A 27,858-nucleotide genomic window follows, 5' to 3' on the forward strand; every position below is an offset into this window, starting at 1 on the left:
CAAAAAAAAAACATATGATTTGGTTGATCATCCAGAATTTTGACATGCATGTGAAATGCATGATTCTCATGTCGTGAAATTTAAGAGAAAAATGTTTTATTAACATCCTCTGTCACTGACACAGACTTGACACCTCTTGTGTGACATTATTTGATGTTGTAGACGTAACATTTGGTGAGGATGTGACATTGGCTCTATATTATAATATATGACTCGTAGCACACGCAAAACTGGTTACCCGTGTGTGTAAGTGGTTACTTATGTGACGTTTATGACCACCCACTCTTCATGAAAAAATATTCAATTTTTTTTAATAAGAACCATATATTACATCGGTTAGATGGCTTAACCGGTGTAATAACCCTACCAGAACTACCCAGCCACAGGTTCCTCCACATATACTGGCTCACGCAAAACTAGTTATCCGTGTGTCTGTAAGTGGTTACCTATGTGACATTTATGGTCACCCTCTCTTCATGAAAAAAAAAATCATTTTTTTAATAAAAACCATATATTAAATCGGTTAGATGGCTTAACCGATGTAAAATTCATATATTACATCGGTTAGATAGCTTAACCGATGTAATAACCCTACCAGAGTTGGTTACCCAGCCACAGGTTCTGGCACACGCAAAACTGGTTACCCGTGTCTGTAAGTGGTTACTGTACCGACTAGTCCCCGGGCGTTGGCTAACCACCGGTAATGTTGGTGCCACATAAGCGGGTCCCACGAGCAGCGCGGGCCAATACCTCGCAAAACACGTGCGCCAAGGAGCCAAGAGTGGTCAGACATTAGTCATCAGGATGCACCGACTTGCCACTAAACAGTGTGGAGAGGTCGGACATCGGAAACCCAAACAATAGAGATGGGCCACGAGAAGTGGATCCCAGATCACACACCAGTTATCAGTAAGGGAGAAACCTAGATCACGAGCACCCATGCATGTAGAGTGGACAACGCATTCAGGCGTGACACAAAGTATAAAAGCCACTGGAAGGATATGGGCAGCAAGGGCCACGATCAGGGGTGAGTTGCATGCATGACATGAACAGCTAGGGCTCTCAGAGGCGGGTGACCCCAGAGATCAGGTGTACGAGGAGGCATCCAGGTGGTCATTCCGTCAGAGGTTGCACTCCAGTTAGGGACCCCACGCGCTAGGTTATCCTAAGAGTAAGGTAACGACAGTGCTGGGCTCGCCCATCAGAAAGGCCCATTTCAGGTAAACAGGAAACCCTAGTTTTCAGTCTATAAATAGCAACTTAACAAACTTGGCGAGGGAGAACTCTCTTGCGCCGTTACACACACACAAGAGCAAGAGTATACAGTTTTTGGTGTTTCCTAGCTCTAGTACTGACTTAAGCGTCGGAGTGCAAACGACCGCTAGGGCGCCCATTGTCTTTGTGTTTTCAAGTGTTCATCACGGGGACAACATACACGAACGCAAAGACTCTGGATGTGAGCGTGACGTAGACGTACGAAGACGTTTCGAGTCAACTGGCAGGAACAGTTACCTATGTGACATTTATGACTTACTCACTCACTATGAAAAAAAATATAAGAACCGATGTAATATATATTTTTTTTTATCTTATTTCGCACTGCTCATTCGCATACAATCTCACTTTGTCACATCATTATCGCGTCTGCAGCGTCAAGTGTGTATCATATGTATAAGGTGTTAATATATCGTACTTAATTCAAGAAAGTAATTTGGACAATTATTCCTTAACATAAATACTATTACTAATTATATATTTAAGATTTAAATATATTTATACTGTAACACGTGAACTGCATGTGCGGGGGTGATTGACAATAACGGTATATATATAAAGAAACAGAGGTTTGGAAAGGAGAGAGAAATCAGTAATGGCTACCCAAAACCAAACACACTCTCATCCAGACACCACCATTGACCCAAACACCGGTTTCTGTTCTTCTTCTAGAACCTTCCACAGCCTCCGTCCAAACGTCCCACTCCCTCCGCTGTCTCAGCCGCTCTCCCTCGCCAATTACGCCCTTTCCCTCCTCCCCGCCACCGCCACAGATAAGTCCGCCCTCATCGACGCCACCACCGGCCGCCATCTCTCCTACTCCCTCTTCCTCCGCCAAGTAAAATCCCTCGCTTCCTCCATCCAATCCCTCACCCCTCTCTCTAAAGGCCACGTGGCGCTAATTCTCACCCCAACCTCCCTACGCGTCCCCGTACTTTACTTCTCTCTCCTCTCGCTTGGCGTCACAGTCGCACCTGCCAACCCGCTGAGTTCCCCATCCGAGTTAACTCACCTCATCCAACTAACAAAACCCGCCATTGCCTTTGCCACCTCCGCCGTCGCCACAAACGTCCCCACCCTCAAATTCGGCACCGTTCTCATCGACTCCCCTCTCTTCCTCTCTATGCTTGACGCCAACGGGGACTCACACTCACGCGCTCCCGGAGTCGAAGTGAGTCAGTCCGACTCCGCCGCAATTCTCTTCTCCTCGGGCACCACCGGGCGCGTGAAGGGCGTGTTGCTCTCGCACCGGAATCTCATCGCACTCATAGGCGGGTTCTGCCACCTGAGGAAAATCCTGCAAGATTCAGACAAAGCGGAGCCGCATCCCGTGTCACTGTTCACGCTGCCGCTGTTCCACGTGTTCGGGTTCGTCGTGCTGGTGAGGTCCATCGCTATGGGGGAGACGCTCGTTCTGATGCAGAGATTCGATTTCGAAGGGATGCTCAAAGCCGTGGAGAGGTATAAAATCTCAATGATTCCGGTGCCGCCGCCGCTCGTGGTGGCCCTCGCCAAGTCTGAGCTCGTAAACAAGTACGACCTCAGCTCGCTGCGGATGCTCGGTTGTGGCGGCGCGCCGCTGGGCGAGCAGGTCGTCGATGACTTCAAAGCCAAATTCCCCAACGTGGAAATTGCCCAGGTGAACAGTCTTAACCTTTTCACCATGCCACTCATATCAGAGCAATGGTTGGTTACCCTTTTCATAATCAGGTCCCACTTTTTGAGAAAGGCAAACCTGTCCCCGTCAAAAGGACAGTTGAGAAAATATATTGGTCTCCAATTTACACCATAATAAAATATTAATATTTGTAAGAAAAAATAAAAAATATCTTTAATAAAAATATAAGTAAAATATAAAATATTAAAATAATTTTTAAAATTAAAAAAAAATAAAAAAAATTAAAATATTAATATTTAATGGAATGTAAGATAGAGTAATGGATGTAAAAAAATCATTTTTCTATCTCGTAAATAATAAAATAGCTTACTTAAAGTTCCACAAATTTCTTCAAAAATATACCTTAGGTGAGGTTATGATATTTTCACTCCATCGAACATCTACATAAATATTAATATTTATAATAAAAATTAAAAAAAAAACTTCTTTAATAAAAATACAAATAAAATATAAAATGTTTTAAAATTAAAAAAATTTATAAATTTATATAAATAATTAAAATATTAATATTTATTAGAATTTTAGGTGTTTTCGGATAAACATTTTTGTCATAACTTATGTTAAGAACCAGGAGTAGTTTTTTAAGGACTTTTTTCAATACGAGACATGATTCTATGTAAGTTTCTTGATATAAGTTACAAATATTTTTTTTATATAACTCACGTGATAATTTGCATATCACAAAAACAAAACCATAATTACTCTATACAGTAATTTCACATGTTATCTATCTTGTTTAGATTTTTATATTTTAGTTTTTAATATTTTTGAACTAATTAAGTCATTTTCTTTTAAAATAAACGAATTTAATTTTCCCATGATTTTTGCTCCACCATGCCTAAAACCCTCAAAACATTACTTTTTATCCAAATATTTGAAAAATGATACCATAAATCTCAGAAGATTATTGTTATTATTATTACTATTTTAACCTAGAGCTATGGTCTGACTGAAAGTGGAGGAGGAGTAGCTAGAACATGGGGGCCTGAGGAGATCAAGCACCATGGTTCTGTGGGTCGACTATCAGAAAACATGGAGGCCAAGATAGTGGATCCTGTAACTGGAGAGGCATTACTTCCTTGCCAAAAGGGGGAACTGTGGATTCGAGGTCCAACAATCATGAAAGGTTATTTTGATATTTCCTTTTTTATTTGGTGAAAATGTGCTTTCAGATAAGCATTTTGCAACATCTTCGTATATATAAAATCCAATGTAATCTTGAGATAAGGCCTATTCATTTTCGTTGCATTATAGTAATAAGCAGTGAAGAAAAAGTTCATATCACTATAGACATCTACTCAACATTTTATGGTCTTGCTTGTGTAGTATGTTTCATTCATGGTGTGATGGGTATGGTGCCGGTGCAGGTTATGTAGGAGATGAGAAGGCGACAGCTGAAACATTGGATTCAGAGGGATGGCTGAAGACGGGCGATCTTTGTTATTTTGACTCTGATGGTTTCCTCTACATTGTAGATAGACTGAAGGAATTGATCAAATACAAAGCTTATCAGGTGAGATGTTAGTTCCACTAACATCTTTTTTTAATTTCCTTTTTTACTACTTTTACATTTTTCTTACTATTTTTTCAAGCCATTTCCAGGTTCCCCCTGCTGAATTGGAACACATACTTCACACCAATCCTGAAATTGCTGATGCTGCAGTAGTTCCGTATGGATCTAATCCTTTAATATTGTGTGTTCAGAAGCAGATTGGTTGTCTTCAATGGGAGTGATTTACAAATTTAAATTTGCTATCTCATTCTCAATTCTAGTTCCTACGGGAAAGTCACAGAGACCCAAGTTTCTCTTTTGACTTTAAACTGTCAGTTTATTATATCATTGGCTCCTTTAATGTGAGCAATTCAAAGTAAATAATCTCAGTTGCATCGGTGGATATTATATCAACAGTTAATTTTTTTATCATCGACTGAGATTACTCACTTTAACCTTGCTGAGCTTAGAGAAGACAAATCCAATCCAAAAGAAAAAAAGGGTGTTGTTAATGCGTGCAATTTCGCTTCCCTTATCATAAATGAATTGGTCTTGTTGTTACGAGGTTCACTAAGTCTGCTATTCTCTTTTTGGGAACAGGTACCCGGATGAAGAAGCAGGACAGATTCCTATGGCCTTTGTAGTAAGAAAAGCTGGAAGCAACATAACTGTAGATCAGATCATGAAGTTTGTGGCGAAGCAGGTTTGCTTCTGAAACCATTTGTGTTCTGTAATAAACACTCATAAAACCTAGATGTTCCTGTGAACAACTCTTAGTTTAGTTTGTGTTTTTCCTCTCCTCATATTGCTAAAGTATGGTTATTCATGCAGGTTTCTCCTTACAAGAAGATACGGCGTGTTTCTTTTGTCAATTCTATCCCAAAATCTCCTGCTGGCAAAATTTTGAGGAGAGAATTAGTTGATTATGCTCTATCCAGTGGTTCATCCAAATTGTGATCTAGAAAAGAAAAGCATGTAATGGCAGCACTTGACATATGCTACATTTTCTCTTTAGTAATTCTCTTGATGTTAACATATTTACTATTTCAAATACTTGAAAGATTATTAGGATTTATTGTTTTCAAGGGTTGGTTCTTGAAAGTTAACCATTATAACTTTGCAGTTCTCTAAATTCTCTACTTTGTGTTATTTCAGATAATTGTGAGCTGTTCAGATGCAATAAATGCAGGGAAGCACCTGGCCTGTTGTATACCATGTAATTATTCACCCCAGTCCACTACCGAGAATTTTAGTGGTTTTTAGGCTTGCCATGTGTTTCATTTGTATCCATTACCAAAAAATCAGCAATCATTCTATTCACACACATACACACCTCACACAAATTTAATCATCTTCCTTCATCCACCCCTTTTTATTTACCAAACTTTCTTCAACAAACATTTTCTTTACTTTGCTTATAGAGAGTTCTATAGATCTGAAAAATCTGCATCAATTTGATTGTCAGTGGTAAAAGATGAACACAAGGGTTTTACTTAATAAAAGTTCATCTGAAAATATGCATGTCCTCTCATTGATTTTCTTATTTAATGTTTTAATTTTAACATAATTCAATTCAGTCAAATGTAATACACTTTGAATTAAATCAATGTTATTCATTGTTTTTCAAGATAAAGCAAATGAACTAATAAAATACACATGAAATATTATAAAGATAATTAAAGTATAGAAATTTAATCCTATACAATACAACATATTAATATTGGCAGTTGCGTTCATATTCACCAAAATACATAAATCACAAGTTGTAAATCAATATCTTAAAAAAACTACGATCAATACTACAATATCTTGTAAAAACTACAGATCAATAATATCTAAAAGCAATAACCAAATATTGTAGCATCGTAAATTTGACTTTTGGTAAAGCAGTGATAGCAAAAAAAGGTCAGAAAATTTTCTTTTACAAAAAGTGGTAGATGAGAAGAAACTTTTAAACTATTGGGCAGGACATAATGAACAATCATTAGATACTAATATTTAACTAATATTAGGTGTTATTGTAAAAAAAAATTAATCCTTAGGTTAGGTGTTAAGGGGTTTTCTTTGGCATGTGTTGAAAGAAAAATGTTTAGAGATTTATTTTATAAACTTTTTATCATGTTTTATAAAAAAATATGTTGTTTAAATATTTTTTTAAAGAAATTGAAATGTTAGAAGTTTGTTTGAGTTATTTAATAGTTTTAAATTAAATAATTTCAAATTTTATAAAAAGTTGCATGAATTTTTCAAGTTTTTATTTTTTCAAATTTATATCTATTTTTTTATATTTTCTTTTTAACTCAGCCTTAGTCGGGATATAGTCGAGTTGAGTTATATTCTGTATATCACTGATTTAATATTGTATTTTTCAACTAATGTTAACATAAGTTTCTTTCAAGTTAAAATTAATTTAAATTAACGTTGTCAAATTTTGTTGTTGTTGATAACTAGTAACTACAACTACTGTTAGTGGAGATTCTTTTCTGTCAACATTAATAGAGTGTTTTCTTTTTTTATTAGGGTGAACTATGATTTTATTTGGTCAATGTCCGTGGAATTATTTTTATTTTGTTATATAAAATATATGTGTGAGTTATTTTCTTATTAATATTGTTAAAACTTTTTTTCAATCAATATTATCAAGTATATAGATCGAAATTGAATGAGTCACATCACTTGACATCATTAACTAATCGACTGAATCAACAATGTTCAAGAACATTAACAATAAATGACAAATAAGAAAATATCTTATAAATTCGGGTCACACTCCACCAAATTCGGGTACACCGAGAAATCAGATAACACATATTTATTGAAGACATGCGCCAAATATACTTCCCTATAAATCTGGGTGACACCTCGAAAAAACAGCTAACATTAATTTATTGAAAATATACGTCAGATATGACCTATGAATCAAATAACTCATTACCAAACACTATAAATAAGTCTTCTACAAAGGAGTAAAGTACGCTTTTACCAGTTTTACATCATACACTCTCAATACAGAATACTTACTTGATCGTTGGAGAACCTTCTACAGGTTTACTTCCGATCGAACACTAATGAGCTAAGAATTTGAAGGGTTGAAGTCTAAAGGAATGGAAGAGCTGAGGAACTGAAGTACAAGAGAACACAACTAAAGACACGAGTATTAGGAGGAGAAGTATTGTTGAGAGTGCAGAAGGTTCTCCAACGATCAAGTAAGTGCTATGCATTGAGAGTATATGATATCAAAACAGATAAAAGCGTACCTTATTCCTTTGTAGAAGGCTTATTTATAGTGTTTGGTAATGGGTTATTTGATTGATGGGGCATATTTGATGCATATCTTCAATAAATCACTGTTAGCTGAATTCTTAGGGTATCACCTGAATTTGTAGGAAGGTATATCTGAAACATATCTTTAATAAATCAGTGTTTGCTGATTTCTCGAGGTATCACTCGGATTTGGCAGGGTCAATTTACAAGATGTTTCCTTACTTGTCATTTATTGTCAATTTATTTTTTAATGTGGTTGATCACCTAGTCAGTTGGTCAACGAGACCGAGTGACGTGGCTCACTTGGTCCCGACCAGTACAATTTTGCATAATGATGATGATAATGATATTTTTTCATTCATATGCATCACATTCTTCATTTTAGGTTCATCGTTTGTAAATTCATGGATGAGATGTTTTATACATAATTACGAAGGTTCCTTTAAAGGTAAATTATGTTCTCTACTCAAGTAATATACATTTACCGCATTATTTTTATAATTTAATAATAAATATATTCATTAACAAAAAACTTTATTTCTATTGAATGACATGGAGCTAAAAGACATCCTTATTACCAATTTTATTATGACAAAATCATGATATTGCAAATTATCGCTTTCTTCTTTAGAACATATGTATATAGAAATATATGTTATAATTTTGAATGACATTTGTAAATTTACCATATATAACTATTATGTTAGTTGTGTTAGTAAGTGCGCTTAGAAAATTTATGTGTATTTTCATATGTATTCGTATTTATTAAAATAAAATATAAATTTATATTATCAATATAAATGTGAAAATAGTAATATCATTTATTCAAATTTTATTTTAACTTTTAATCATTATAATCACATACTAGTAAAGAGAAAAATTAAAATATTATAATTTTAAAAAATAAAAAAGATAATTTTCTATGGATATATGAGTTATATGATTATTATGTGAATAAAGGAGTTTGATAATTACTTTTGGATTAAAAATTAGTAGATTTTATAAATTATTAAATAATAAATTATTTTAATTAAAATATTAGCATGATTAAAAATCACACCAAAAAATAGTTAGGTATAAGAAAGTGTAAAAATACAATAGTAAATAATAACAATTCTCTGTTCTTCTTAGTATCTAATGCTAAGTGAAGTGGTTGAGTCGTTTACGATTTAAATGCTGCGTAGAGACTTCTGTTTATTTATTTTCGATATATCCGTTGCGGTGAGAACGAAATCCTGGTTTTAGGGTCTGACCTGGGTAAACGCAACAGCCACCGTTAGCATCTGAACGACAATGGCGAAGCAGCAGAGCCACGACGTCGTTTCCGATCTGATCGACTTCCTTAACGCTTCTCCAACGGCTTTCCACGCCGTCGGTAAAACCATAACCAACTCTCTTCTTTCCTTTTATTCTCGCCGAATCGCAAATCCTCATTCTCTCTTCCTTCCTTCCTTTCAGATGTGGCGAAGCAGCGTTTGCAGAGCGCGGGCTTCCAACAACTTTCCGAGAGGGAACTGTGGGAACTGCAACCTGGCAACAAGTACTTCTTCACAAGAAACCACTCCACCATCGTTGCATTCGCCATCGGCAAAAAGTTCGTTCCGTTCCGTTCCCCTCTTTTTCAACTAAACACGGAACAACACCAATAGTCTAATGTTGCTTCCCTTTTCATGTAATAACAAGTTTTTAAACAGGGTTCAAAACTCTGTTGTTTTGTTAATTCTGGTTTTGTGTTGGAAACCAGAATTGTATATTGGTCTTTGTTTTGTTTTTTTAGAGAATAATGAGAAGTTCTCTAGTTTTCTGTATCCTCTACAATCTTCTTTTCGAAGTTGTGAGTGAGTGTGCCGTGTGTGACCAAATCAGAGTTATGAGTGAGGCACCGTGTGGGATATCTATCAGAAGGAGTGAAGAAGTGCTTACGTGTGAGAAGCCATACCAATTTTTAAACTGTTACAATTGGTATCAGATTTGCTAGGGGATGATGGTGACCACAAAGGAACTGAGACTTGAATAGATTCTTATGAAAATAGCCTCTCTGATCAACAAGAATCAGTGCAGCAATCGTTGGATGTGGTTCCTTCAATGGTAGAACGGACGCAGATTCCGTTTCCTTCCTTTGATGGCTCCAACTTTCGGGATTGGAAAGCAAAGCAGAACAATTCTTTGAATTGGAGGGAACCCGAGGCCCAAAGAAGCCGTATACGGTTGTTATCCATGGATGGCAAGGTCCTTTGCTTGGCAAAGGCTTTACACGCAGAACACCAATAACAAAGGAAAATCTTGGCAGTAGATCCTTAAAGATACTGGGGGCAGATTTGATTCGGTTGCTATTGACGACCCTATCATTGACCTCGCAAGATTGAAGCAAGAACGGACCTTGCTTGACTACCTTGAAAGGTATGACACATTGTTGCCTCGGATTGCTATATTTGAAGAATTGGCATTGAGTTTCTTTCTTTCTGGATTAACAATTGAGTTAGAAAAATCAGTAAGAGTTCATCATCCTACATCTGTTCAAGATGCTATTTCAATTGCTCGATTACAAGATGAGGTGCTGCAAGTAATCACAAAGAAATTTTCACTAGGAAAATTAGTTAGTCTGAATCCAGGGACAAATATTTCAGATAGTGGTCCGCTGTCTCTTCCAAAAATAGAAATTATCCTTTTACCACTTTGAATCTGAATCAACTTCAGTGCCCTATAACTTCAACACCAATGCCAGAATCAAAAGGTTCAACTGCAACCTCTATCTCTAGAAAACAAATTAGTGAAAGGATTGGAAAGGGTTTTTGTCATTTTTGTGGTGATATGTGGGAAAAAGATCGTAAACAAAGGTGAAAAGTGTGGGGTAAGTTTAATGCTGTTTTCAGTGCTCAAGAGTTAACATTTGGATCAGATGGTGAGTAGGAAAACGAAATCATCGAGCATAGTTTAAACTTAATTACAGATATTAGTGCTAATTTGGTGAAGGCACTTGGGCTGTAATCTCACAGCATAAGTAATTTTCTAGTGATGGTTGCATTCGATAAGGAATTAGTCATAACTAGAAGTTGTCCTTTAGTTGAATGGAAATTTTATGATCATGTTTTCGAAGCTCATTTCATAGTGTTACTTGGCAGCACTTTTGGTGTCATCCTTGGAATGCAGTGGTTTAAAACGTTTGGAGAGATTTCGTTGGAATTGTGGCCAATTGACAATGAAATTTGAACATGATGGCAAACTAGTTTGCCTACAAGGAGAACATCCTTCAACGGATATGTGTGAGTTGACAGGGAAAATTAAACTAGCTAAATGTCATGTGGTGTTGCTGGCACTTCAAGCCCCACTTTGCTACAATTGCTTAGCCGATGAAACTCTTCCCCACATATCTCATAGTCAACAATTTGAATTAAATCAATTATTGGAGAACTTTCAACAATTGTTCTAGGAGCCCACAACTACCTCCAAAAAGGCGATATGATTATCAGATTTCATTAGTCAATGATAAACCATTCTATTTAAAACTATACGGGTATCCATATGATCAAAAAGAGAATATAGAAAGATAGGTTAAAGCCCTACTTAGAGAGAGTGGTAGCTATTATGCTTCTCCATTAGTGTTGGTGAAGAAAAAAGATGTTCCTAGAGACTTAGCTAATGAAACTCTTCCCCACTTATCTCTAGCCAACAATCTGAATTAAATCAATTATTGGAGAACTTTCAACAATTGTTCTAGGAGCCTACAACTTTACCTCCAAAAAGGCGATATGATTAACTTATCTATAGCCAACAATCTGAATTGAATCAATTATTGGAGAACTTTCAATACAACTTTACCTCCACAAAGGCAATATGAATTAACTTATCTCTAGCCAACAATCTGAATTAAATCAGTTATTGGAGAACTTTCAACAATTGTTCCCGGAGCCTACAACTTTACCTCCAAAAAGGCAATTTGATTATTGATATGATTATCAGATTTCGTTAGTCAATGATAAACCATTATGTTTAAAACTATATAGGTATCCACATGCTCAAAAAGAGGAGATAGACAGACAGGTTAAAGCCCTACTGCCTACTGGTTTTATCAGAGAGAGTGGTAGTTATTATGCTTCTCCATTAGTGTTGGTGAAGAAAAAAGATGGTTCCTGGAGATGTTGCACTTATTTCAGAAAATTTAATGCTTTAACTATCAATAATAGGTTTCCTATACCATTAATAGAAAATCTATTGGATGAATTAAATGGTGCAAGCTATTTCTCCAAGCTGGATTTACAAGGTGACTATAACCAAGTAAGAATGGCAGAGGATAATATTCAGAAAACAACCTTCAGACCTCACAATGGACACTATGAATGAGTGGTCTTGCCTTTTGGTTTGAGCAATGCACCAACCACATTCCAAAATTTGATGAATGATATATTCAAGGAACATCTAAGGAAGTTCATTTTGGTGTTTTTTTATGATATTTAGGTTTACACAAAAACATGGTAAGATCACCTTCAATGGTTTTATATTGCCCTCCAAATATTTCAACAACACAACTTGGTTCTCGACTTTAAAAAATGCAGTTTTGGAAAAACAAAAGTATACTTGGGTAATTTCCTCTAAACGTGTGCAGACTCAGGTAGGCCATTCAGCATTGGCCAAGACCAAGAATTGTTAAGGAATTGCATGGGTTTTTGTAGATTTATACACAATTAGGGGAAGCTTGCACAACCATTGACTCAGTTACTGCAAAAAGATACAAATTTAAGATGGATGTAGAGACTAAAACAACATATGCAAGATTAAAGGTGTCTGAATTGGCTCCTGAATTGGCTTTGTCAGCCTTTGATCAACCTTTCACAATAGAAACAAATGCTTCAAGAATGGGCATTCAAGCTGGTGGTTGTGTTAGTGCAGGTCGACGACAGTGCTGTTCATCAGAGTAGTGTTCTAGGTTAGAGGTGGGTGGTGCTGCAATTGCTCTGTTTTGGTTGTTGATGGTGGTGTCTTTTGAGTGGTGCATTGCAGGTTTATGCTTAATATAACTGTGGTATGATTTGGGGAATTAGGGTTGCTTTGTTTTTTTTTAAGTGGGTGCATTAAATATGGTTTTTTATTTATTTAATTGGGGTGCATTAAATTGGGGAAACTTTTTTTTTATTTCATCAGAGTAGAGTTCTCTGTTTTGTTATTTAGAGTGCTCTGTTTTTTTATTAAAATATTTTTTTCATATGAAGTAAACTTACGAGTTTAAGATCATCCAAAATTCCAGATAGTACATAAAGTAAGGTTACATCAAGGATCATACAAACACTACACTTTTGATGGAATAATTCTCCACAAAAAAAAGTGGTAATTGGAGGAGATCCTAACAAAAAACAAAGAATATTGCACCATTTCCATAACATGATGATGGGGGCATTCGGGAGATGATCTTACTTATAAGAGAATTAGAGATTAATTTTATTGGAAAGGTTTGCAGAAAGAGGTTAAAACATGGGTCCAGGAATGCATGTCTTGTCAGCAAAAACAAGCCTCTATTACAAATGCTCTACAACCACTCGATTTCGAATAGAGCTTTTGAAATTCATTTGAATGGATTTTATTGTGGGTCTTCATAAGTCTAATGGCATGATAGTTATCTTTGTGGTATGTGATAGATTTACCAAGTATGCTCTTTGCACACCATTAGCTCATCCTTTTGGAGCAGCTAAAGCAGGACAAGGTTTATTTTATACGATTGTTAAATTGCATGGTTGGCCATCTGATAGAGATAACACTTTTATCAGTGCTTTTTTGATCGAGTTGATGAAGCAACATGCAATTAAGATGTTGCGGTCCATTGCTTTCCACCTTCAATGTGATGACCAAACTAAAGCTTTAAACAAAGCCTCGCAGAGGGATATATATGCTATGTCATTGGGGACTTACTAGAAGTGGATTTAACATCTTTCTTCAGCAAAATTATGTACAACACTAAATTCCACACAACAACCAAGATGTCACCATTTGAAGCCTTATACAATTTGGTTGAAGTAGTTGCTTATATTGTGAATACAAGAGAGCATATTGCCAAATTTTTGCAAGTTAATTTACAAAAAGGCTCAAGAAAGAATGGAAATGTATGCTGATCTCAAATGGGTAGACAAGGAATTTCAATGTTGATACCTAGTCTATTTGAAGATACAACCTTATAAACAAATGACTTTGGCAAATACATCATCCACAAGTTTGCCGCAATTATGGGCCTTTAAGAGTTTTGGAGAGAATTGGCAAGATAGCTTATAAATTTCAGCTACTTCCCGACACACAAATTCATGATGTTTTTAATGTATAATTTGCTGAAGCAACATCATGGTACTCAGTGTATCCCAGGACCTTCCTATATGCAGTGAAGACGGGGAAATGCAACCGCAACAGTTGCTGGTTTTGGACAAATGAATGAAGAAAAAGGGCAATCGTGCTGTTACTGAGGTGTTGATTCAGTGGCAGCATACAAATCCGGGAGATGCATTTTGGCAGGAACTGCACCCTTTGCAACAACAATTTCCAGATTTTTCATTGGGTGCTTTAAGGGCCTTGTGGGCAAGTCATTTTGATAGGAGGGGATAATTGTAATAACAAGTTTTTAAACAGGATTCAAAATTCTGTTGTTTAATTAATTCTTGTTGTGTTGGAAACCAGAATTATATATTGGTCTTTGTTTTGTTTTTTTAGAGAATAATGAGAAGTTCTCTAGTTTTCTTTATCCTCTACAAACTTATTAAGTTGTGAGTGAGTGTGCCGTGTGTGAACAAGTTAGAGTTGTTTGTGAGGTACTTTGTGTGATCTCTATCAGAAGGAGTGAAGTGCTTATGTGAGAGAAGCCATCCCAATTTTTAAACTATTACATTTCAACTTCTTCTCAGGTACGTTGCTGGAAATGGATTCTACATAATTGGGGCTCACACGGATAGTCCATGTCTCAAACTCAAGCCAGTCTCCAAGGTAACCAACTTCTATTTTAGTTTCTCGAGGCCTGTGTCTGTCGTAGCAGTAAAATTAGAAAAATGTTAAAAAGATCTTTGTAATTGGTTTAAGCTAAGTATATGATTTAAGCACATATTGTCATTTTGGTCCCTAAAAGCATGTCAACAGAGTGAGAACAACCACTTTGATTAGGTCTAGTTATATTAGTCCCTGTGATTAATAAAATGTTAAATAAGTTCCTTAAGATGTCGAGTAAGTTCCTCAATTTGATTATTCACTGTCTCTTCATTTACTCTATTTTCATATTATCATTTAAGTTACACATGCTGGACTAATGTGAGTGAGAAAAGATAGTTTTGAAGATTATTATATTCAGAGACTGATGAGACAACACCCACCATTCTCTAGGATGGAAGTTGCTGTTTACTCAAATAAATTTGAATTCATAATTAGTGTATTAGATTTTGAGTTTGATGTGTTATTAAATGGATGCAATGGAAGGCATGTTTAATTAATGGGTGTGCTGTGCAGGTCGTTAAGGGTGGGATTTTGGAGGTAGGTGTTCAAATCTATGGAGGTGGTTTGTGGCACACTTGGTTTGACCGAGACTTGACTGTGGCGGGGAGGGTCATTCTTCGAGAAGAGAATGCGGGGTCTGTTTCGTACTCACATCACCTTGTTAGAATTGAGGAACCTATAATGCGGATCCCAACTTTGGCAATTCACTTGGACAGGTTCTGTCACTGTTGTTGAGATGCATTTCCTGTTAGCTTGCTTGATCATTATTGGTGTTGGGTTTATCATTTTCCTCTGGTTCATTTTGTACAGGACTGTTTCTGATGGATTCAAATTTAACAACGAGACACACCTTATTCCCATCTTGGCAACAGCGCTGAAGGTAATCACATTGGTTAATGATTATTCTATGGAAATAGTTATTATTGTGGTGCCATGGTTTAATATATCAAGTCCTGTAGACTAAATGCATTTAATGTTAGGCTATCTGAGTTGTTATTTAAGTGCTTACACGTGGTTAGAAAGCTCATTTATTGGTTAAATATGTATTTTAAAATTATAATAGCATGCAATGTTGCAAGTTACTTAATATTGTTTTTGTGTTTTAGTTAGATCTTTGATGCAATCGTTTTGGAAAGTTATATTATGCTTTTAGAATTGTGTGTAGTTAATTGAAAGAAATAAGTAAAACTTCCACAAACAATGCTTATTTGGATTTATAGTGTTCGATTTTAATTATTTAGATCTAACTTTTACACTTTCATTGAGTTTTGTCTTGCAGGGTGAGCTTAATAAATTGTCCTCTGAAAATGGAAATCAAACTGATGTAAAGAAAGCAAGTGATAAAACAGGCACTGCCAATACGAAGCACCACCTTCTTCTTTTGCAGGTTAACACCGAATCTGGAATCTCATAATGTATTCTTGTTAGTTTTATTTCAGCTGCCTTTGGATATGTGTAACCTGTAATTTTCTTAATTTGGGTCTTGGGATGTATATATGACGATTAAGAGTCTAATTGTTGATTGTTGTCTTCTTCCCCTTTTTCGCCAGTTGCTTGCAAGTAAGCTTGGGTGTGAGACAGATGACATTTATGATTTTGAATTGCAAGCTTGTGATACTCAACCAAGTACTGTTGGTGGTGCTGCAAAGGAATTCATTTTTTCAGGACGACTTGATAACCTCTGCATGTCATTTTGCTCACTGAAGGTTTAACTTTCATAGAGATTATTTTTTTTAAGTTTCAAATGCTTGTATATAGTTTAGATATAAACTTCAAATATGTTAGTGTGGCTGCAAAGGACTTCATTTTTTCCGGACGACTTGATAACCTTGGCTTGTCATTTTACTCACTAAAGGTTTAACTTTTACAAATATTATTTTTTCAAGTAAAGTTTCAAATGCTTGTAGTTTAGATATGAACTTCAAAATATAACCTTGATTTTGAAGTTTACCACTCTGGATAATTGGGTCCATTTTAGGCAGTTATTCTATAGTGCAAGGAATAGAAAATAATTTCTGAATATCATTACTGTATATGTTTATCACATCATTATAAGTTATGCCCTGATGTAATGATTTCAGCCAATGATCTCTGGTATAATGCATCTTCTCCAATTCTATGAACCTTTGAAACGATAGTTCATTAATTCAAACCTAAACAGTTTTTATGTGTGTTTGGGAACACTCTAGGACTGCTGAATGTGGATTGCCAAGACTACTAAGAGTTGTTTTTGCATTAAACATGGATCCTGAATGTAAAACAAAACACTCATTATGATTTTGTTGCAATATCTATGGATATGGTAGGGATGAAAGAGCGATTGATACAGTGAAATCTTGTGGGGTTCTGTTAATTTTTCTGATAGGAATTTTGTAAGATATCTATAATGTATCATTCACTGTAGATACCAATGTTATGAGGGGGAATTACAGTGGAAAAGATGAGATGAACTGCAACAAACCAAGCTAGGGCATCCGAGAGAGCCTTTAGTCTCCCACTGAGGATTTCCCTCTATTTCCCTATTGGCAATCTGTTATATTACTCTTTATTATGCCATCTACTTTAATGGAATGCAGATCAAAAAACAGAGACAATCAGCAAGAAAATGGATATCTCCTTTAGGATTCCTGAATCAGGTAACTAATACCGTGTATCTCAGCAGGAAAAATAAGGAAATAACAATCTAACAGTAATTGGTAGCAAGCTACCAATCCAGAGCCACATGGCCTCTACAATTCACGTTTACAGTGAATCTACTTCTAACAGAATCCTCGATACTCTCTCTCTCCTCTAACCACCTATATATATTACTAATGCTTATACCCCTTATATCCTCCATACATATCAAGCCTGATTCAGGGCCACGTCATTCCTCTTAACCCCTCTCTTATTCTTCCTCTCATACACTCTCCAAATCTTGGGCTTAGGACCATATTCCTGGCCCAGTTGTACCTCAGCATTTCTATCAATGCCACCCGCATCAGAAATGACCTTGTCCTCAAGGTTAAATTCTGGAAATTGACCCCTTAACATAGCATTGTCCTCCCATGTGACATCATCAATAGATTTATTCTTCCATTGGATCAAACTTTGAGGAATGGAAACTCCTTCCTGAATTGTTACTCTGAAGCCCAAAACTTTTACTGGATATATCTCTTCTTCAGCAACAACCTCTAATTCTTTAGGCAATTCTCCCAGGATATGGTAGTTCCCAACTGCCTTCTTTAATAAGGATATGTGAAAAACAGGATGGATTTTGGAGTAGTCAGGTAGTTGAAGCTTATAAGCAACTTCTCCAACCTTCTCAATGATCTTGAAAGGACCATAAAAACGTGCTGCAAGTTTCTGATTTATCCTTCGGACAACTGATTGTTGCCTATGGGGCCTCAATTTTAAAAACACCCATTCACCAATCTCGAACTGCAAATCCCTCCTCTTCTTATTGGCATACACTGTCATTTGCTGCTGGGCTTTGAACAAGTGCTTCTTAAGTTGATCCAAAGCCTCATCTCTGTCTTTTAACTCCAAAGCAACTGCAGCTACCTTTGTTTCATTGCTCAAGTATCGCAGCAATTTAGGAGGTTGTCTCCCGTACACAACTTCAAAAGGGGACTTACCTATAGACACATGATAAGTAGTGTTGTACCAATATTCAGCCCATGGCACCCAATAGGCCCAAGTCTTGGGTTGATCAGCCGCAAAACACCGAAGATAGCTTTCAAGACACCTATTGATAACCTCGGTTTGCCCATCTGTTTCGGGATGATAGGCGGAGCTCATTTTGAGTGTCGTACCCTGCAATTTGAACAATTCCCTCCAGAAATGGCTCACAAACAAGGGATCTCTATCACTTACAATGGAACTAGGAATTCCATGAAGTCGCACCACCTCCTTAACAAAGACTTCTGCCACAGACTTTGCAGTATAAGGATGCTTCAATAAGATAAAATGACTATACTTGGATAGTCTGTCTACCACCACAAAAACCGCTTCAAAACCTCTGGATTTAGGCAAGCCAGTCACAAAGTCCATGGAAATATCCTCCCATACAGCATTGGGAATAGGTAGAGGTTGTAAAAAAACCCCTGGAGTAGTTGCATCATATTTCTTTCTTTGGCACACATCACATGCTTGTACATAATCCCGGATGGATTTCCGCATTCCCACCCAGTAAAGATTCTCTGCAATACGCCTATAAGTCCTCAAAAATCCAGAATGGCCGCCCATAGGAGTTTCATGAAATTCTTTCAACAATGAAGGAATAGAGGGAGATTTAGCACCCAATACCAAACGACCCTGGTACAATAAAACCCCTTGCTGCACACTATAACCCGGTTTAGCCATAGGATCTTTTATCACCTCCGCCATTACCTTCTGAACAGATTCATCATTCCTCACTTCTTGTAGTAGCTGATTACTCCCTAACCATATAGGAGTGTGCACCAGTGCAGAAAATGCACCCTCATCATAGCAACGAGACAAGGCATCAGCAGCTTTGTTTTCGAAACCCGGTTTATAACGCACTTCAAATTGATAGCCTAACAACTTTGCCAACCAGCACTGTTGGTCAGTTGAGGAAATCCGCTGCTGTAAAAAATGCTTCAAACTCCTATGATCAGTGTACACAACAAACTCCTTGCCCAATAAATAATGCCTCCAATGTTGAATGGCAAGGACTAAAGCCATCAACTCCTTTTCATAAGCAGTTTTCATCAAGTTGTTGTCAGACAAAGCTTTGCTAAAATAAGCAATTGGTTGTCTGTTTTGCATCAACACAGCACCTACTCCTCTCCCTGCAGCATCGCATTCAATTTCAAAGGGCACAGAGAAATTAGGCAGCAAAAGAACAGGAGATGTTGTCATAATTTTCTTTAACCTCTCAAAAGCTTCCTTAGCAGCCATACCCCAATTGAAACCATCTTTCTTTGTCAATTCGGTCAGAGGTTTGGCAATCTTGCCATAATCCTTGACGAACTTCCTGTAGTATCCAGTCAAACCCAAAAACCCACGCACTCCTTTAACATTCTTAGGTTCAGGCCACTCCAAGATGCATCTAACCTTTTCTGGATTCACAGAAACCCCTGCACCAGAAATTATATGACCCAAGTAATCTACTTGCAACATCCAAATTTACACTTAGCCATGTTAGCAACAAAACACTGATCCACTAACACCTGTAGCACTTGTTGAAGTTGCTGTATGTGCTCCTTTTCATCCTTGCTGTACACCAATATGTCATCGAAAAATACCAACACAAACTTTCTAAGAAATGGCCTAAAAATATCGTTCATTGTGGCCTGAAAAGTGGTTGGTGCGTTCATCAATCCGAAAGGCATCACAAGATATTTGTAATGACCATTGAGTCCTAAACGCAGTTTTGTGCACATCATTCTCATGCACACGTATCTGATGATACCCTGATTTTAAATCAATCTTCGAAAAAATTGTTGACCCATGTAATTCATCCAACAATTCATCCACAATGGGTATAGGGTATTTATCCGGGATAGTTACTTTATTGAGAGCTCTATAATCCACACACATCCGCCATGTTTGATCCTTCTTCTTGACCAAAATGACTGGGCTAGAGAAAGCGCTCATACTGGGCTGAACAACCCCTGCCTGCAACAGCTCCGCTACTTGTCTCTCAATTTCAGATTTTTGGTGGTGAGGGTATTTGTATGGCCGCACATTGACTGGACCACAATTAGGTAACAAATTGATTCTATGCACCTGATCTCTTACTGGAGGTAGTGTTAACTTGTCTGTAAACACTGCAGGAAACCGCTCCAATACTTCCCGCACACTGTTTTGACCCAATTCCATTGCATGCTGCTTCTCTTCCAATTGAGTCCACCACCCTTCACCATTCCAGTCCCGCTCTTGGCCTGTCAAGAAGGAATTGAGACAGCCATGTCGAACCTGTCCTTTTCCTTGACCCTGTAATGTTACCAGCTCCCCATTATGCCAAAACTGCATAGATAAATTTTTCCAGTCCATTACCACTTTCCCCAATGTGCTCAACCATGATATACCGAGAACCACATCTAACCCTCCTAATTCCAACACCAGAGCATCTATTACAAAGAGCCTAGACCCCAGAAAAAGCTTAATTCCTTTACACGTGCCTTCGGACATAACCCGATGGCCATCCCCAAGCTTGATTCTCTTAACAGTAGTAGGGCTTACTGGTAGTCCCAAGGCGGAGGTCAATTCAGGTGAAATAAAATTGTGGCTAGCTCCACTACCGACCAACACCTCCACAACCACATCAGCTAATTGTGCCTTCAACTTCATGGTATTATATTCTCCCATCTTTCCCAGAACCCCAATAATTTTGCACTCCGCCTCTGGTTCTTCCTCCTCCTCGGCATCTTCTACCTCCAACGCTACTATTTCTCCGTCTTCATTCACTGTTTCTCCTTCCCCCAATATCAACACACGTAGGGAGCGTTCAGGACATTTGTGCAAGGTTGGGTGATACTTACCACCGCACTTAAAACAAAGCCCCTTTGCTCGCCGTTCCTCCATCTCCTCACTTCGCACTCCCAGCCACCGTTCCGAAGCTCTACCGCGGCGGTCGCCGTCGCTCTTCCGTCCCGTTGAGCTCAACGATGAAGTTGGGTTCGCGTTCGACCCAAAAGAGCTCCCTGTTTTTGCCGGGTTGGGCCAACTTAAGTTTTCGGGTCTATTCATGTCCTTCTGGGTCGGGTTAAACCCACTACTGAACTTAAGCCCACTTTCTTCTCTTCGGCCCACAAACCTTTTCCCCACAGCTTTTTCACCCTCGGCCTCGTCTTCCTTAATCTCCTCCTCAACATCCTTAGCCATCCTCATCATTTGCATCCGATTAGAAGGATTCAGAGTTCTCACCCTTCGCCGGATCGGAGGTTTCAACCCACTCATGAAGTATCCTAAGTATTGCTCCTCCGGCAATCGACCCACCTGCGAGGAAAGCAATTCAAATGCTTCAACAAACTCTTCAACTCTTCCAGTTTGACGGAGCGTGGATAATTCTTCAAACGGGTTTTCCAATCTCCGGCCACCGTAACGTGCTATCAATGCCCTTTTGAGTTTTTCCCATGATAGGTGATCTTCCGTCTCCATCAGTAAATTGAACCAATGGATCGTGGGACCTTCCATGCTCAAACGTGAAAGCTTCACCCGCATATCCTCCGGTGTGTTCTGGACATCGAAATATATTTCCGCACGAGTTATCCAAGCCACTGGATCTTCGCCATCGAACAGTGGAAGCTTCACCTTCTTCCCGGCGAGTCGAGACTCACTCGAAGGCGAATCACCACCCGAGTTTCCACTCGATGCCTCTCCTTCTCTATTTCCCTCCTTCAGTTTGCTTAGTTTCGCGAGAACTAGACTCTGCTGCTGCATCTGTTCGGACTGGAGCTGCATCTGTCGAACCAATGCGTCGAGCGTGGAGGTAACATGTCCCACTTGGGTCTCCAAAGCATCAATCCGATCACCCATCTTAGGCGTAGGTGGCTTCCTTGGCATCGACGGTCTTCTCCGGGCTGGGTCTTTATCCGGCAGGTCGGACCAATTTAATGGAATGCAGATCAAAAAACAGAGACAATCAGCAAGAAAATGGATATCTCCTTTAGGATTCCTGAATCAGGTAACTAATACCGTGTATCTCAGCAGGAAAAATAAGGAAATAACAATCTAACAGTAATTGGTAGCAAGCTACCAATCCAGAGCCACATGGCCTCTACAATTCACGTTTACCGTGAATCCACTTCTAACAGATCCTCGATACTCTCTCTCTCCTCTAACCACCTATATATATTACTAATGCTTATACCCCTTATATCCTCCATACATATCAAGCCTGATTCAGGGCCACGTCATTCCTCTTAACCCCTCTCTTATTCTTCCTCTCATATACGCTCCAAATCTTGGGCTTAGGACCATATTCCTGGCCCAGTTGTACCTCAGCATTTCTATCATACTTGGTGCATTCGAGACCCTGATGTGCACCTAAATGAAATGATGTACGAAATTACCCCTATAGGTCTGGCAGGTCTTGTAATTTGATTAGGATGTCCAATGTGGTGGACTACCTTAGAGAACATCTTCTGGTTTAACTATGAATTCTAATTATTTAATTGCAAATGAAATGATCCCCTCCACCCTTTCCTGATGCGCACCTAAATGAAATGATGTACGAAACCCTAATCCCTTCCATCCTTTCCTGATGCGCACCTAAATGAAATGATGTACGAAATTACCCCTGTAGGTCTGGCAGGTCTTGTAATTTGATTAGGATGTCCAATGTGGTGGACCACCTTAGAGTACATCTTTTGGTTTCACTATGAATTCTAATTGTTTGATTGCAAATGAATGTGTAGCTCACTGCAGGGGAAGATATGGATTTCCTTAACAATCATACACAGAAGATTGAAGATATACAAATGATAGTTGTGAATCTCAAGTTGTAAGCACCTCCAATTTTTTCCAGGACTTACAAATTTCCATATAGCATTGGGCATGCTTGTGATTATATCTTCTGGTTTAAAGGACTTAATGACTTCAACCCATAAAGACGAATTTTGACATAAACCACATCACTCAACCATTCAACTGATATCATACTTCTATTCATGATCTACAAGTGGGTGAAAATCTCACCAAGTCAATTATACCAATATCCAACCCAGTTAAGCCAATGAGGCCACTACTTAGGCTTTGATCCGACCAAACATTGCATTTGGATCTTTAGATACTTATTGATTCTCAGAATGAGGGTGGTATGTTAATAGAGCTTGAGTTTGGTCCCTAATTTCCTTGATATTTGATAACTCAGTCCATACATAATTGAGAAAACCATGCATCTCTTAGAAACAATTGATGAAGTTAGGCAATTTTGTAATAAAATTCAGCTATTTCTTTTGCAGTCTTGGGATGGGAGAGAACAGGAAAGTGAACTTATTAGATGAATATATCTATACCATGGTGTTAACCATTTGGGGTGAATACGTAGAGGCTATAAGGTGCTCTTGCTTACTTGTGAACCCTTGATTTAGTCTTCCAGTATTAGTGTAATTACCACATTAGTCCTCTAAGAATTTGTATTAAGTATCTCTTAGAAACAATTGATGATGGAAATCCATGAAGTTAGGCAATTTTGTGATAAAATTCAGCTATTTCTTTTGCAATCTTGGGATGGGAGAGAACAGGAAAGTGGACTTATTAGATGAATATATCTATACCATGATGTTAACCATTTGGGGTGAATACATAGAGGCTATAAGGTGCTCTTGCTTACTTGTGAACCCTTGATTTAGTCTTCCAATATTAGTGTAATTACCACATTAGTCCTCTAAGAATTTGTATTAAGTTCATCATATTAGCATTTCTTAGCCATTTTTGAACCTATCTGTTGGGCTTATTAGGCCACCCGCTATCGGGTCATTATCAGACCATCCATAATATGTTATTCCAACAAACACTTGCTAGGATAGACTCAAAATGACTCTGATACCATATTAAAAAATGGACTTTAAACCTAACTCAACCTCATAAAACCGGCTTATGAGGTGAAGTTTGTATCCACTTATAAATAATGAAATGTCCCATTCTTTAGTCGATGTGGGATCTCAAACAATGTAGTGACTTGTTAATCTTCGGAGAACAAAATTGATGCTTTACACTCAATATAATGACATTCTATGCTCCTAAATGCAATGCTAAGCCTTTGCTTTGCTTATTCTTCCAATGTCCTGTCATTTTCTACACGTAATACATGTTAGGTTATGAAATCATATTCCTCCCATGTTTTTTTATTGAAGAATATTATGCTTAGGTACTGTTTTGCCATGGATAAAGCGATAGATTTGTATGTGAACCCTCTCATGGTTGTTACTATAGAGACAAGGATCTTGAGAGAACCCTAAGTATATGTATTAGTCATTGTTCACCTTTTTACCTAGTTATAGAAACAAACTAGACAAGGCAGTGTTTAAAAGAATATAGTACATACAAAAACTATTTCTGTGGTTATGTTCCATATAGAGACATATATTACTTTGAGCTCTTTTCTTCAGTCCTAGCCTTCGGGTTGGGCCCTTCAGGCTTATCTCATAGGGTCTTAAAGCTTAAATATCATCTCTAACAAGTATGCAGCTTGAGCAGTGATGTTGGTATTTTAGTATTCCCTTGGGACAAGAGTCACTCGACTAGACCTGGCCTGAACAGCCAACCCTGAAGAGGGTACCCAGGCTGTTGAGCTTGGTGGAATGCTATGATCTGTCAGAGTTCCACATTGTTTCTAAGGCACGCTTCAAATGGGTATGACCTTTGAGCCTTTTGCCTCTTTTCCCCTGAACTGGTAACTTCCCCCTCAAAAGGGTATGCATGACCTTGGTGTTTGGCTTTGATGCTTTGTCAATTACTGTGGTCCTATGGAAAATGCCAATTAACTTAAGATCAAATGTAGTTTCCCTTGTCAACCAAGGTGTGGTTGGATGGCATCACACTATCACAAGTACAAATGCCTCTGGGTGTATGTCTTGGTCTGCTGTTTTGTTTTTCCATCAAACTCTAGCATTTTGGGACTTAATCTAAAGAATTAAGACAATGAGACTATCTATCTGGAAATTGGAAATGTGTTTGCATGATGTACTCGTTATTGATTATCCTACGCCAACATGTTGGTTTCTATTTCAGGCTTTAATAGATGCTACATCCTCCGAAAGCAGTCTTGAGGAAGAGACAGGAGTTAGAATGGTGGCTTTATTTGACCATGAGGAAGTTGGATCCGACTCTGCACAAGGAGCTGGCTCTCCTGTTATGCTAAATGCTGTGACTAGGGTTACCAATTCTTTTGGCACAAAGCCCAACGTATAATACCTTTATTCCTTTACCCCTTTTTTTATTCCGACGGACTGCATGAGTTAAATCTAGGCCGTGGCTTTCTCATGCCAGCCCTCATAATTTACAGCACCATTCCACCATTTTAGCATTTTAAATATTTCAACTTTGGAAAATGGAATTACCACACTCTAATTATGCTTTCGGTATTTAATTAGTTTTCGTTACGGTGATTTGTTTTAGCTTCTGGAGAAAGCAGCACAAAGAAGCTACCTTGTATCTGCTGATATGGCACATGCACTACACCCAAATTACATGGTAAGTCTTCTTATACACCTTGATTGCAAATAATTCAAATTTTTCTCCTTATCTTGAACAAATTTCTTGCAGGAGAAGCACGAAGCAAACCATCAGCCCAAACTACACGGGGGACTTGTCATTAAAAACAATGCAAACCAGCGCTATGCAACCAATATTGTCACATCCTTCTTATTCAGGGAAATAGCATCAAAACATAACCTTCCCGTTCAGGTAAGTTAATTGAACAATTTTATGTCTTGTCTTCCTCTTTTGTTATTGGAATTGGAATAGATTTTCTACAAGGCAATATAACTATCATACAGTAAAGACTCTTCTACTATAGTATTTGTAGTGTGCAAAATTATTACTTATTTTAAATCATCCCAAAGAGAAAATTGTATTTTTAGTTCCTGTATTTTCAAATTGATAAATTCAGTTTTCTAACTAAAAATATGTGAATTTAGTCTCCTCACATAGTTTAATATTTATTTAATTACAGTTTTTAACTTTCACAAAAGTGAAAGGACTAGATTCACATATTTTTAAAATAAAAGGACTAAAGTTCATCAAGTTAAAAGCTCAAGGATAAAAAACAAGTTTGTTTGGAAGTCTAGGAAAAGACACATTTTTTCTTGTCAGGCCCAAAGTTGTGTAAGCATTGGTAAGTGATAAAGCATTGATGTTTGTAGGACTTTGTGGTTCGCAATGACATGTCTTGTGGTTCAACCATTGGTCCTATTCTTGCTAGTGGGGTAGGTATCCGCACCGTCGATGTTGGTGCACCGCAGTTGTCAATGCATAGCATACGAGAAGTTTGTGCTGTTGATGATGTGAAGTATTCATATGAGCACTTCAAGGCCTTTTACCAAGAATTCTCTCATCTCGATGGTAAGATGGTCGTGGACATATAGGATATATCTTTAATCACGAATTGCTACATTGATCTTGTGCTCTGGATGTTGTTGGTGGAAGGAGTCATGTTTTGTAATTTATTACCCTTGCCTAGTTACATGTTACCTGCCTACTGTCGAATGCTATTGAATATATTATTCTGAATAAAATGGTTTTTTAATCGCGAGTATACTTGCATACTTGTGCGATTAAATGATTCTGGAGAAGAGAGCTAGGTGACTCGCATGGTGGATCGAAGCGAGTATGCTTGCAGATCGCCGAATTGATCTTTAGTCGTCTTCTAACGGGCCAATTTTGGTTGAAGAAAAACTTGGGCAATTTCTCCCTTGCAACATATCAATTCCAACATATACTCAATTTGCTATTGAAAATGACAAAACTGTCTCTCCTAAATGACGAGAATACCCTTACATAAAAGGAGGATGTAAATAAAATTTACTTTTGAAATCTTTTATTTGAAAATATTTTGGATTTCATTTTCCGAAACACATTTTTGAATTTTGGAAATTTTTTATCCAGAATGTATTTTTAATTGTGTTTTGGATTTTTGCTATGGGTTTACATCCATTACACAATAAAAAAGAAACACAAGAAAATAGATGAGTCTTCTCATAAGCACCAATTGGAAAGGTCTTCTCATCGTCCTTTGATGTTGGTACAAGTTCTTTACCGAATGAATTCCTTGACCAAGACTTTCGATTGTCAAACAAAGTTAGTTTTTCGCTAAATTCTACCGACAAAGAATTGTATAGGTCAACTCCTTCTCAAGAATTGTTAAATATTTTTATGGAGTTGTCTACTTGAGTTATGTTGTTGAGGCAAAGGACGGGCTTAGAGTTAAAAAGGAGAAAAAGAGGATATTTGGACCGATGCAAGAAAATTTGACTATGAGTTTACATCTATTGCACAATCAATGAAAGAAACACAAGAAAATAGACAAGTCTTCTCATAAGCACCAATTGGAGAGGTTACATCATCATCTTTTTTATGTTGGGACAAGTTTTTTACCTAGTGAATTCGTTGACCAAGACCTTCGATTGTCAGACAAAGTTAGTTTTTCACTAAACTCTATCAACAAAGAATTGTATAGGTCAACTCCTCCTCAAGAATTGTTAAGTTCTTTTATGGAGTTGTCTACTCGAGTTATGTTGTT

The 27,858-nt window shown here is 37.5% G+C and overlaps 2 protein-coding genes across 3 annotated transcripts; both read left to right on the forward strand.

Moving 5' to 3' along the window:
- Positions 1-1,756: 1,756 nt before the first annotated feature.
- On the forward strand, positions 1,757-5,960 carry LOC137820862 (4-coumarate--CoA ligase-like 9). Of its 2 annotated transcripts, none has more exons than XR_011082700.1 (7): positions 1,757-2,914; positions 3,890-4,079; positions 4,321-4,466; positions 4,556-4,623; positions 5,046-5,148; positions 5,277-5,459; positions 5,601-5,960. XR_011082700.1 is itself a non-coding variant. In XM_068625156.1 (7 exons), the coding sequence occupies exons 1-6, from the start codon at positions 1,871-1,873 to the stop codon at positions 5,400-5,402; spliced, it is 1,677 nt and encodes a 558-aa protein (XP_068481257.1). In that variant the 5' UTR covers positions 1,757-1,870; the 3' UTR covers positions 5,403-5,420; positions 5,601-5,960. The 2 variants fall into 2 exon arrangements, 1 of the variants encoding a protein (XP_068481257.1); XM_068625156.1 differs by having other exon boundaries at positions 5,277-5,420.
- Positions 5,961-8,829: 2,869 nt separating this feature from the next.
- Positions 8,830-26,874, forward strand: LOC137820863 (probable aspartyl aminopeptidase). The gene is made up of 11 exons (XM_068625157.1): positions 8,830-9,084; positions 9,168-9,303; positions 14,588-14,666; positions 15,180-15,382; positions 15,477-15,546; positions 15,946-16,053; positions 16,217-16,372; positions 25,350-25,523; positions 25,737-25,811; positions 25,884-26,024; positions 26,483-26,874. Exons 1-11 carry the CDS (start codon positions 9,003-9,005, stop codon positions 26,702-26,704), a joined length of 1,446 nt encoding a protein of 481 aa, XP_068481258.1. The 5' UTR covers positions 8,830-9,002; the 3' UTR covers positions 26,705-26,874.
- The last annotated feature ends 984 nt before the right edge of the window (positions 26,875-27,858 follow it).

This window comes from Phaseolus vulgaris, chromosome 9 (genome assembly GCF_000499845.2).
Source record: "Phaseolus vulgaris cultivar G19833 chromosome 9, P. vulgaris v2.0, whole genome shotgun sequence".
Lineage (NCBI taxonomy): Eukaryota > Viridiplantae > Streptophyta > Magnoliopsida > Fabales > Fabaceae > Phaseolus > Phaseolus vulgaris.